We start from the raw sequence: 13,278 nt of genomic DNA, 5'->3' as shown, positions 1-13,278 counted from the left end.
CTCCACCCCATGAAACATGGAGGTAGAATTTAATGAAGTTGGCATTTATCAGCCAGACATGTCAAATTATCTCGCAGGGAATGTCTGTAGTTGATATTTAGTAATCATGTTTAAGAGGGCCCTCAAAGGTTAGACCGTCTGGCTCCAGTGAGCCTGAGGCCCCTTAGTCTCTCGTTTTCTTCCTATGAAGAGACTTGGGTTATCTGTGATCTAGCAAACAAACTTGTTTTTCTCTGAATGAAGCTGAGGATCATTAGAGAAGGGAAGGCATATTTTCACCTACCAACATAAAGAGATCCCCCTGAGACTTGACCCCTAGACCCACAGTGTGTGAGACAGACGATCTCACCTCTAAACCACCTCACCTCCCTGTGGGTTAGAGTAATGACGGTGGTGGTGATGATCTAAAATTCTCTCATTCTGTCCCAAGAAATTCCCAGGGATCCTGATCCCGACAAGACGAATGTCAGGATATTAGTGTTTCCTTTGCTACTGGATGCAGTCAGAGAAAGCTAGGGGGTTGTGGACGGGCAGGGGGAGGGGGGATTTCCTTCTTTCAGGAAATGCTCTCCCTCATTAGACTGGAGCTAGACTGTGGTTGCACAGAATTGGGCACACCTCTCTTGGTTGGGAATAATCATCTTTTATAATGTCTTGCCTTGGATTCCTTCTCTACACCCAAGGCCCTGGAATATTGGCTGAAGTCACATCCCACATTCAGTGGTGAGTAAATGCCACGGAGGATCAGAACTGTCGCCTTTAGTTGCATCCTTTGCAGTAGGTCTATTAAAGGAGCAAGTCAGGATAGCAATATAAAACAGTATTTAAACTGAGAGAGGAGATTTAATGTCCATGTCAATATCACCGTATACTACATTTTTACAAAAGTTTTCATCTGAGAATGATTTCTACTGAAGGGCAGTAGGCATCAATTCCTCAAGCTACCAAATGGTCTCGAAACAAAAAGATAAAGTTGTCAAAGTTTTCAGTGTTATTGAATTTCAGTAATAGTATCCATGCTGTGCAGTATATATCTAATGTAAATGAGACACTGCATCCTTTTAATGTTCTTGTTGAACTTTCACATATAGTGATTGTGATAATGAAATGCTGATAATAATTATGATAGTGATGTTGATGATAACAATGATAATTAAAATGATTATGAAAATTATAATGATGATAATAAGAGTAATGATACTAACAATGACAGTAATATCACAATAATCCCATCTATCTATTTTGCTACAAGCATAAGTTCGAGTTGACATGTTTCTCACAGAAATTACATTTTTTTAACATGAAATTGCTCCAAAGGCAGACAGATTTGCAAATGAATGACTCCTAGCAGTAATTCCTATTGATACTACATTGTAAGTCTTCCTTTCCACAAAGCTACAAGATTGTCTGTGATTAAAAGATTTCATTCCCTGGAAAGTCCTAAATATTAGAACGATAATCTGCTATCTCAAGCAGTAAATCGAGTGCCTGACGTAATGTATCAACACCCTGTGAGCAATCTGTGACCGATTTACTTGATACGAATCATGGATCCTCTTACTCAACCTTTAACAAGTGACAAAGGCGGGTGGCTTAGGGAGCTTCCTATCTCTTCTACCGGACCTGACGCGGGGAAACCCACCTGTCTGCAGTACCCTCCTCTTTACACCCTGATAAGAGATCCACAGGGAGCTTCTCTGCTGATAATGATGGGAAGCGTTTTTCCTCTCTACTTTCTTCAAGAAGTGGGTCACAAACTTTAAGTTAACATAATTCCCAGGTCATTTCGAGTCTCCAGACCCTGATGGTGGGGGGGGGGGGGGGGGGGGGGGGGGATGTTAAATGAAGACTTTTCTGGTTGTGACTTTGGTTTTTCTCTCTTGTGGGACCTTGTCAACAGATCCAAGAAAATGTCCTGAATATCCCTTATACTGTGAAGAAAGTAACACAGATTTGAGTTTGAGGGACTGAGGGTTAAGGGTACCCTGCACTTGTTAAGATGTTAAATATTAGTTTGAATTAAGGTTACCTCACTACAGCTTTACTGTGCTCTATGCTATCTTCTGTATTACTGAAAAAAGTATTACTAGTTGTATCTTCATTATTTTTTTTTTAAAGGTGAACCTAGCTTTTCGTAGTCATGTGCTTATGAGATTACTTCAACTTTTTCTTCCTGTTTCTAAACCTCTTTTGTAAAATCCTTAGACTCTATTTGTGGTGTGAGACATAGCGGTTTGATTGTTAGTCTGTATTAAAAGTATAGTCTCCTTTCAAGCCAGTTATGTTTATTTGATCATGGCATTGTTACTATATTCTTAGAAAGTGATGATATCACATACCGGTATATCTGTGTGTAACAATGATTATGAGAAATCTCATTCTCATAAAAGATCCATTTGAATTTTGTGATTTCTCAATTTAGAGATGTTAACCTGTAAAGGTTGTTGTTGCAGCAGGTTTTCTAGGGATATGGTCACTGTCCAATGTTTACTTGACTGTTTTCATGTAGATTGGACTACTTGGAACTCCTTCCTTGGCCAGTGGTTCCACCTGTTGTTGTTTTCATGATGACTAACAAACACCCTCAGCTGTTCGCTAAGTAGCCAATGAGTTGGCTATCATAGGATGAAAGCTTGGTAACATTTATGCAAATCTAAGACTTCATGTGCTGGGATATATGAATGTGTTGACAATCTGTGTGTGCTGCAGTGGCTGTTGTGAAGTCAGTCCAGAGATTGAACAATCATATTGATCATGATTGGATTCAGACAAAGTATAGGTGTCCCAAACATACAGCCCTAAGCATACTGCAGATATCTTTCTCTTAACTCATTGCATCCAGCAACCTTAAAGGTCGTGTGTAAAATATCAGACTCTCACAGGGATCAGATTGAATACTTTTGGTTTGTGTTCACTGCTATCTCTTTTTTCTACACACTGGCCCCGGTTTGTATCCTTGAGGAAGCTCACTATACACTGTGCTTCATTCTTCACAGTTTTCTGGGACAGACACTGTACTAGGGATTTCTATAGCTCAGACGGTAGAGCACCGGGCTGGCAATCCGGAGGTCTCGAGTTCGAATCCCGATGGAATCCCGTTGTGTTTGCTCATTTTTCCACTAATAAGTTTTCAAGTATGTGACATCATATTTGATGCCACAAGGTGTATTGTACCTGATGGTCATTGAGAAACAGAGATGTCTAAAGTTTGGTGAGATTGACACTGCCCAGGAGACAATGGTCAAGATGGACAGAGACTGATGGTGATCATAGCACAGAGTGGTCAGCTCGACATGTAGATGTTTTGTAGATTCCTGTGATGGTCATCTCAGACTAGAGGAGAAAACTCTGATATGTTGGCTAACACCCTTAATTCATCCACCCCATTTCCTCTGTCCATACTGTCAGCCATTTGCTGTGGTCACTACCATCTCTCCTGGTCAGTTTTCCTGTCTTGACCATGTCCTATATAGATGATAGCCAGTGGAGTAGAAAGGGCGTGGCATTGGTCTGCACTGTAATATCTTTTTCTTTTTGGTTTGTTCACAAACAAACTTTATTAATGTGCTTCATCCTGTGGAGGGTGTGTTTGTGCCCTTCTTGCTCTCAGCTGATGATATCTAGAGTGCCAGTGCATAGTCAAAAGGGCACATGTCAAATGTAGAGAAAGCTGAATTTACACCCTGAACTAAGTGGCGTCTTGGTTTAAAAAGCATATTGTGTTTGTAGATTGTGTGTCTTCACTTGTGTTGTCTTAGGGCATGTAAGTTTTGTGGTATACATGTATGTGTAGTTACACTAGGCTTTCCTTGGTCGTCTTAATTTCTCAAAATTTGAGAGGTTGTGCAGGTCATCCTAGAGTTTATTTTGTTTGGCTTTCCAAACCACAGGAACAGGTTGAGAGTTGTTTATAGCCATGAAAGCTGAGGGGGTTCATGAAATGAAGGTCTTGCCAATCTTAGAAAAGAAGCGATCATGTTTTCTGACCAGACTCCATGATTACATAACTGATTATACCCCCATGCACCTGGTTGAATGAATAGATCTGGCGTAGACTTACATCTGTGAGTGTATACAGGGGAAAAAGCATTGTGGTGGCTCACAATGATATAGAGGGATTGATTTAATGACACCTCATGACCAGTCACATCAGGACTGAAAAATGGTGTCATGGAAATATCCTAGTTTTATAGTCTCATTTCCAGCCTGCAAGGTAAAATCCTCCACTCACAGAACATGATCAATCAATGTCTTGTTCAGTAAATGCCCAGCACAGTTTTGAGCGAAGACTAATCATCAGTTTGTTGTTCAGTGACTATAAGAGATAGTTTGAGAATGAAGAGTTCTGATTGGAGAAAAGGAGCCTCAGTTTTGTCACAAACCAGTTTATCATTTCCTTTATACCTAATCAGAAGTTCATAGGGTCACTGTCCGCTTTTTGATGGAACAGCCGACTGGCTAGTAACTTGTTTTGTTATTAGTCTACTAGAAATTTACAGCCCACTCCCCTTGACTTTATTTATTGACTGCAATGTGCAGTGTACATGTATGTGTTGATTTTAACCCCTTGCTGAGGACGATTGCGGAGTATACTTGGGCAAGTGTCTGTGGGAAATGCGTGTTGTAGCAAAATCAAACCGTCCTTGACGTCAGTCATTCAACAGTCATTCTGTAACTTGGGGATGGGGTGGGGAGTTGGTTGTTTTGGTCAGTATTATCTGATTCTATGGTCAAGCTAGTCTAAACTATCCAGACACCTGTGGTCACTGCTAAACAAGTTTTTTCTGAGCCCATGTGTGTGGCTGATACTGGACATCCTAGGCTATGGTATGTTTGAATCAAACTTCTGAGCTTGTGAGTGTGTTAGTGTGGTCAGCTTATGGTCAGATTACTCTGTAATTAGGACCGCCTAGTCTGACGTGCGAGTAGAGACCACTAATCTCTTTATTTTGAGAACGAGATTCACCTATGGTGGTATAAATTAGACTTAGTAAAGGACGACAATGACCTTTCAGAGTGTGACTTGCATTCTTGCATATACATCATTGAGATACCTAGTCAGGTACAGAAGCAATGTCACAAACGAGTACACCCTTACAATTTAGCTTTTTCCGTCACTAGTGGACGAAGAGCTGAAGTGAGAGCAACGATTGTTCTTATTTCTGTTTGCGCAGACATCATAGAAGGTCACTATAGAAATAAAAACAATGTCACAATGAAAATCGGTTGTCTCACTTTTGATGAGGGACGAGGGAGTGAAAGTGGCTGTGTAGAGTGAGCAAGCTATGTAGTGAGAATGAATATACTAGTTTGACAGAAACAAGCTGGCCTGTACAGTGTATGTTTGCATGTCCAGTGTGTTATGTGTGAAAGGAAGTTCGCACTAATTGACAGCATTTTGTTTGTGAGTTGAGAGAAGTTTTGGAGGGGTGCCTATCATTCTAGCGGTCAGTTGACCATCATTCTAGTGGTCAGTTGACTGTCAGCTGTGAGAGTCTTCATAAGTCAGAAGGTGAGCTCATTTCATAATCACTTCATTTGCCTAATTTTGATTGATTCAGTATTTATGCAGGTTTGGTATACATTGGAGAATCATTATCTACCTTTGGATGTACATGTCTATTTGTTTATCTATCTACCTGCCTATTATGTCTACCTACCTATCCATATGTTACGTACAAACTGTATGTCTACCTACCTAGTTATATGTTGTATATGTCTACCTACCTATCTTTATGTTAGTTTGTCTACCTACATGCTATATGTTATATACATGTATGTCTACCTTTCTATCTGTATGTTGTATATATGTCTACCTATGTGTGTGATATATGTCTACATTGTACCTATCGAGGTATATATTATATATGTCTACTATGCGGGAAGGTGATGAAAGTGAAAGAGGAGAGAAGAAAGAAGTAAAAGGGAAATAATATACATAAAATAGATTAAATCTTTAATGCCATGGCTGCATGCGGGTGCATTGATGTGTGTGTGTATGTGTCTGTGTGTTAAAAGTGTGTGTCAATCTTTGCCTGGTTCTTAAAGTGAAAATCACCACTTCACTCAGTGGATACTGACATTGTTGGAAGCTTGTCTGATGCTAAAGGGTTTGAATGGATGAATTTGTCATTTTAGGAGGAGGGAAAGGAGATAAAAGAAGAAGGAAAAGTTGGAAGAGTAGAGTGAAAAGAAAAGGGAAAAAATGCTTGGCAAATAAAGATAAGGAAACAAAAGAGGAGGAGATTGTATCATTTTTTATCTCCTGTATACACCATGCATTTACCAAGTCAAATTTTTTTCGCTAATTGGAACTTCACTACAATAAATTCATGATAGTAGAGCACAGTAATGATTGGAGAAATGTATGCGTGCACTAATTGGAACTTCACTACAATAAATTCATGATAGTAGAGCACAGTAATGATTGGAGAAATGTATGCGTGCACTTCACATTCATGTCAGGATTAGAGTCAATATTTTCATGTGTCTTTAACCCGTTGAGGACTGGTTGATTTTGCTACAACACACATTTCCCATAGACACTTGCCCGAGTATACTCGGGGACTCGTCCTCAACGGGATAAATTCGTGAAAAGCACCTGACTCACAAAATTTGTGAAAATAAAAATCCTGTAATATATTTAGCTTTACATACAGTATACTTCTGAAAGTATGACGTAATCTTGAAGGAGGTTTACTTTCGAAGCAGTCCACTGTAAGATAGAAGAGGGGTGAAGGTTATGTCAGAGTGACAGTGAAGATTAGACAGTACTCTTTTCTTAAACCTGTTGTCGGCTCAAGGAGCGGATAGGTGCACTGTTACCACTCACCCTTCCCCCTCGCCACTGGGGATCCCCCCGGGGCTATCGGGCTGAATTATATCCTTCCTGTGCTGTAGGAGTGAGTAAGATGGAGGGCGTCTCTGCCCCTGCTAGGAAGAAATGAGTTTAAATGAGATAGCATCGACCTGCTAAGTGACTATGGTCAACAGTAGGATTATCGGAAAGCCACAGCATGGCAAAGTGTCAGGCTCTGATGTCTTTGTGATGTCAAACTATCGCAGAATCCAACAAAAGTTAATTAACTTGCGTTAATGAATGTATGAGCAAATTAAGTGATGTTCACTATCTACAGCTCCACATACCTATAGCTTTTATGTAGTTCAAAGTTGACCATCATGCTGGTCCAGGACACTCGAGACTTCAAAACTTTTTGGTTTGCTCTCTCACGGCTAGAAATTGATGGACAGTGATATAGCAACACTGTCATCATCCCGAGGACCATTTCATGAAAGTCTTATAAGAGACTTTTGACCCATAAGACACAGTTATGAGAGACTTCATGGCATGGATATGAAAGTCTCATATAGCTTCATATGAGTGACTTTGGCCATTCTGAGATTTATGTAAAGACTTTTGTGTGAAGACTTCATTAAATGGACCCCTGGAGATTAAAAACCCAATCCCAATTTACATCCTCCCCTATATCCCTCCTGTCTCACACTGCTAATACCTCAGACTTAGGATTGCACAATTTCCATTGCCATCTTCCTTGCTATTTTATTTTATATGTATATATATATATATATAATTTTTTCAAGAGCAATACGAAACTGGGTTTGAAGAAGATACAGCCTTATATGTCTGAAAATAAGCTGGCCTCTAAAGTGCCAGAGGCACATACATTTTCTCTTTTTTTTATCCAAACTTGGCAGTAGTAATCTTTGATTGACTTTGAAAATATCTATTTTTGTTTTGTTTCTTCCTGTATAACTATGATTGGTATAGTTAAACCATTTTTGCAATAGCTGGTCACTGATGTGAGTCATGGTGTACAGATGTTGCACTCAGCGTCTCTATATTTTTCTGTTTTAATGCCAGCTTCGCTATCATGTCTTTTGAAGTCAGCTTCACATTTTTGAAATTTTTACTAATATGTGGAATATGAGATGATTGTGTGTCCATTACGATCCATAGTATTCTAAGCAATAACATTATATTGCTAACTAGATGTTGTTCTTCACATGGAGGCACAATTGTTGTCATGAAATTGATTTAAAAAAGAGTTTATCGTCTATTGATAAACCCTCGATAATGATGATAACTCCTCCCCACCATCAGGAGAAGAGAAGAGATTTTACATGGATGAATTGACTTATGATTTGTGGGGATTTCTGTTGCAATTCAGTGTCTTAATTAGTGTAGATCATTCAGGAAAGTCTCATGAAAACCCAATCCTGTTAACAAAATACATATGTACCATATACTGTAGTTCCCCTCAATCAAACCCAGTCATATAAACACAAATATGCCGATTTGATGCTGGGTGCCCACACAGAATTCCATGTACAGAACTAAAAAAATAGATTTACATCATTTTATCATTGCCTTATTCAGTCATATTGTATATGGTATCTAACAGCTGCAAGTTTATTTTTATTTTCTAAGTGATATTCTGATCTTTGTCTCATTAATGCATTAAATGTAATGTATTATTTTGTTTTATTATCAATGTGAAGACTATAACAAGCCATGGATAGTTTGTGTGTGAGATGGAGTACACTTTTTGTCTGTCGGCACAGATGATAAATTGTATAATTTCTACTTATTTTCCAGATTTTGAAGACCATCGACAAGCCAAGGTGTGAGAGGCTGAGTCGGCCAGAAGCGTGTCCTCCAGGAATCTATGAATTAATGACCAGGTGTTGGGATCACGAACCAGAGAATAGAATGTCTTTCGCCGAACTCTGTGAAGAGCTTCCAAAAGTAAGAAGAAATTATCCTCAAATTTTAATTCGCCTTTAAGTAGTTCAATTAGAATTGTGAGGATAAAAATCATAAAAATCTTTCAAAATCACCCCCCCCTGGCAAATTATACATACTCCTTTGATAAGAAGTGCTGTATGATTTGTGAATATGCATATGAATTATAAGACATGGAATCTACTTCTCCCAAATCTATTAATAATTTCTTGTACTTTATGTCTATATGAGATATTTAAGGTCTTAATGTTTAAGCACTGCTCATTCATACTTAGATGACTTTTGTTTCTTTCCCTTTGTTCATTCTCTTTTTATCTTTCTTTCTCCTCATCTCTCTCCTCTCTCTTTCTTTCTGTCTTGTCCTGACTGATGTCTATCTTTTCTTTTCTTCCTCCTTTTCCTCTTTCACTTTCTCTTCATTCTTCTTTCTTTCATGCTTTCCCTCCCTTTCTCTTCCATTTCTCTCCTTCTTTTCTCCTTTTTTTCTTCTCTCTGAAATCTTTCTCATCCTATCCCCTGCCAGATGAAACCAATGCAAGTCAAGACGTTGTCAAGCCACACCGGACTGCACCCTGAGGAGCTATGCTACAGAGCAGACGACATCATCGCAGTAGTGGAGGCAAAGTGAGATTTCTTTCATTTTTTCCCGCCAAAAGTGTTCAGTGAAAACTTGAAAGTCATAAAGTACTTTTGAGTCAAATTTGACACATTGACACACTCTGCGAGGCAGTGACTTTGTGTGATGCTTATCTTAATGTGAGATCTAAGGAGAAAGAAAAAGAGAGAGAAAGAAAAAAGTTCACATTGCTCTAGCCTAGACCTTTCATCTTTGGTGCCTTGCGGTAACAACAAATGTTCTCCAGCGAGAAGGATCTGGGTTTTAATGCCGCTCCAGTGTACTGCGGCTGTGAGCATCCACCCATTAAAAGGTAGCTGTGGGTGACTAGCTATTAAAGATACTGTTAAAGGTCCCTCAGATCTCAATCGATAGGGTATGCATCAGATTCAGGTTGTAAGATGCTACATCTGGGGGCGCTGTGGCATAGTGGATAAGACTCCTGATTCGCGATTGGAGGAGCCGAGTTCAAATCCTGCCCAGTGTTTATATGTCCTTGGACAAGATGTTTTACCCACCATGTCCCTCTCGACCCAGGTGTATAAATGGGTACCCGGCAACGCTATAGTAATAATAGTGGCAGGGCCCTCTGGTAGAGCAGTGGCAACACTGAAGAGGCTACCCTGGATTAGTAAGACCTTATTATTATTATTATTATTATTATCATTATTATTACATGGGACCACTGTAACCAAATTTTATCCATTTACCTCAGATTTAAGATGAAAAATTCAGATTATGCTACTAAGTGAGAAATTTTCTTGAGGCTGTAGGAAAGATCCTGGAGTAGTTGAGTTGTATGGAGCAGACAGCAGACTGTCTCACACCTCTCATCCATGGCTTTTAACACTTCCTGCCCAGTAAGAGACCCTCGACACCTGTTCGACTCGGAACCAAGGCTAGAGGGACTCACACTCTGACAGGACTGTCATCTAGTCACAAGAAGTTTGTGGCTACTTTAACCCGTAGTGTGGCTTGAGGGCCGATTAGCACGTAAAATCCCATAGCATTGTACACACTGGCCAAAGTCCATGGTATTGACCGATTCTGTGACGCGCTATGTGTATTTTTAGCATAGGCGCAGCCATAGTGGGTATATCAGCAGGCCCCCCCTCCGCACTCCCCCACCCCTCTCCCTACATTAGCACGCGCGCAGAATGAAAAACTGCTTTAGCCAATGGGCGTCTCGTACTGAGTGCGCGAATGCTTGCTAGTGCGCGAACCTTTGTTACAAGTGCGTGATAAAAATGTTGCCCCGGGGTGGGGGAGAGCAGGGGGGGTCACTGATACACCCACTATGGCTGCGCCCTGTGCCGTAAAATGTCTGCTGCCCTCAACGAACCCGAATCGGTCAATAGAAAGGGTTAAAGGGAATGAAAATGGTATTCCATGTTAAAAGCTGACTGCGTGGTCACACATGGAGATCACAGTATGTGCCAGCTGAAGATTGTAGCTCTCTGGTTTGAGTATTGACTTCTTGTATTATCAGCCTCATAAAGGTACTGTTAGGACAGGAGCTAGAATGCCACCTTGTTAACCCATCGAGGACGGGCTCATTTTGCTACGACACGCATTTCCCACAGACACTTGCCCGAGTATACTTGGTACTCATCCTCAATGCGTTCAAAGTGGTGAATCTTGAATCCAGAATAAAACGAGTACTCTCTTCAGTATTTGTCTTTTTTTTTTTCTTCAATTTCTGTGTTAGCGGTGTTATATGTGATAAGTAATCTGCACACTCCAGCGTTGGAATAGATCAAATTAAATCAAGAATTGTCTGTAGTGTTGTAGCTCAGCAGTATCTCGTACATTTACCTATATACAGACAAATGTACTGGCAAGTCAGGCATTACTACTGTCCGTAATCATGTGTGTGACATGTAAAGAGACTGGGTAATGTTATTTCATAAAGCATGGTAGCTTAAAACCAGTGTAAACTTTATTATGATTTATTCTCTCATATTCTATTTGGAAGAATTCTAGGTCTACCTGTCAGATCAAAGCCTCCAAGTCATTCTTTCTGGGTTCACAGCTTTGTGAAAAAACCCATAACTACTGTATATGCCTTATATTTCGCAAGTTTAACTTTTCGTGAATCGGGACTTCGGGAGTGCTTAAATTTCTGATCGTGGAGTCTTGTACTGAACGGAGAAATGCATACAATGTATGTATACGTCACATTCATATCGGCACTGGAGTCAATATTTTCACATGTTTTTAATTTCGCGAATAGCAGCTGACTCTCAAAATTCACGAAAAATTAAAACCTCGCAAAATATTCAGTGTATACAGTATTAAAATGTATTGACATGAAGTTTTAAGAGTTATAATGAATAAAAAAGAATATTTCAGACCCATTCTTTTTTGTCACCCCAATTATTGTCATGATGAGATCAGAGTAAGCAGTTATATACAGGGAAAGCTGGTTTGACTATCTCTTATAAAGGGATGACCATCTGGTATAAAGTGCTGAAATCAAACAATCTTTAAGGACAGAATACTGAATGATCCAATTAGTGTAAAATTTTAATGTACATGTATGGTATAAACCTTCCCCCCTCCCACTCTCTCTCTCTCTCTTTCTCTCTCACTTTGTAAAGTTACTTGGTATCACCATCAAACACCACTTTATAAAAAGTGCTGTTTACCTTTGGGAACAGTGATTTAAACAAAATTGTCAAGATATGACATTTAATGCATATGTGTAGGTCTGTTGTGCCACAAAACATCCTATCATATATATATATATATATATATATATATTTTTTTTTTTTTTTTTTTGGGGGGGGGGGGGATAAAGCCTAAAATGTATGGAGATACCAGTATTTTTTTCTCAATAAACAGTAACTGTGGACCATTTAGTCAGGAAACATTTTTATTATAACTATTGTTCACATTTTTTACACTGTATGTTTAACAATACTTAACATCAATTTTACCAATTCATATTTTTACAGTGTTTTTTTTCCCCCTAACTCATGTTTTAGAACTCTTTTAAAGCACTAATGCTGGGATTTTGTTTCATCTGCAAAGGTTAAATTATGCCTTTAATGAGAGTGACAAGCAGTGCCTGGCTGATTATTTAGTCCTGGGAGCTAGAGCAGTGCTATACCATTGCTAGTACTCATTTCATCGGGTGAACTCTTTGGTTTGGGTTATGACTGCAATTCCAAGGGAAACTGATCCAGGGAATAAATCTAGCTGCCTCCCCCCCCCCCCCCCCACCCCCACCTTCCCACAAGTTGCTTGATTTCTTATCTACAGCTTGGAAGGGAACAGGAAATTGATATAAAAAAGTTTGTTCTCCGTGTGGAGCCGTGGATAGTCCCCAGTGGAGTAGGGTGTAGTGTGAGTAGTGAGGTCAGTTGGTCTGATACTACCAGCCCCCTATCGACGTGAGTCTCGTCTCTATACAAGTACAAATTGGACGGCTTCCAAGTACTTGTGGCTTGGGGAGAGCTGAGAGCCGTTCAGTTCTCCAGCAGAGGTGTAAATCTGTTTTTTTCTGAGTTGGGTCCGCGCTCCGTGAGGCAAGGCAAAAAACCTCTTGGGTCGGTCACAGGGCGGAGGGCTACGTGTCTTCTCGGGCAGAGAACTATTGCAGATTGACTAGCAAATCATAAGGCAAGTACCTCTTTAGCAACTTAGAGAGGATGTTTTTGTAATCTGACTGTAATTCAAGCCCCCTCGTTGGCCTGGCACCCTTCTTAGGTTAGCTGATCTGTGACTTGAGACAAAAAGGGACAGATCTTGGCCAAGAGGAAAAGAAAACTCTTCAGCTTTGTTTCCACTTCTTGTTTGCGAAGGAAGTCATGGTAACTTGAGACTCTTTCCGACATTATCTCTCCCTAAACGGCTCAAGAGCCACAAGCCCTCCTCTCAACCTAATATCACTCTT

General features: G+C 39.8%; 1 protein-coding gene across 1 annotated transcript in view; it reads left to right on the top strand.

Moving 5' to 3' along the window:
* Positions 1-13,278, top strand: part of LOC139735978 (uncharacterized) — a 211,915-nt gene that overhangs the window by 144,755 nt on the left and 53,882 nt on the right. Inside the window, exons 8-9 of the mRNA XM_071646733.1 lie at positions 8,618-8,767; positions 9,288-9,388. Of these exons, the coding sequence (XP_071502834.1) occupies positions 8,618-8,767; positions 9,288-9,388 (251 nt within the window). The remainder of the gene's footprint in view (positions 1-8,617; positions 8,768-9,287; positions 9,389-13,278) is intronic.

This window comes from Diadema antillarum, unplaced genomic scaffold, assembly GCF_040938485.1.
Source record: "Diadema antillarum isolate AM-2024a unplaced genomic scaffold, OU_Dant_1.0 seq00000616_RagTag, whole genome shotgun sequence".
Taxonomy (NCBI): Eukaryota; Metazoa; Echinodermata; class Echinoidea; order Diadematoida; family Diadematidae; genus Diadema; species Diadema antillarum.
The sequence above is the reverse complement of the archived record's forward strand: the minus strand, read 5'-3'. Positions and strand labels throughout refer to the sequence as shown.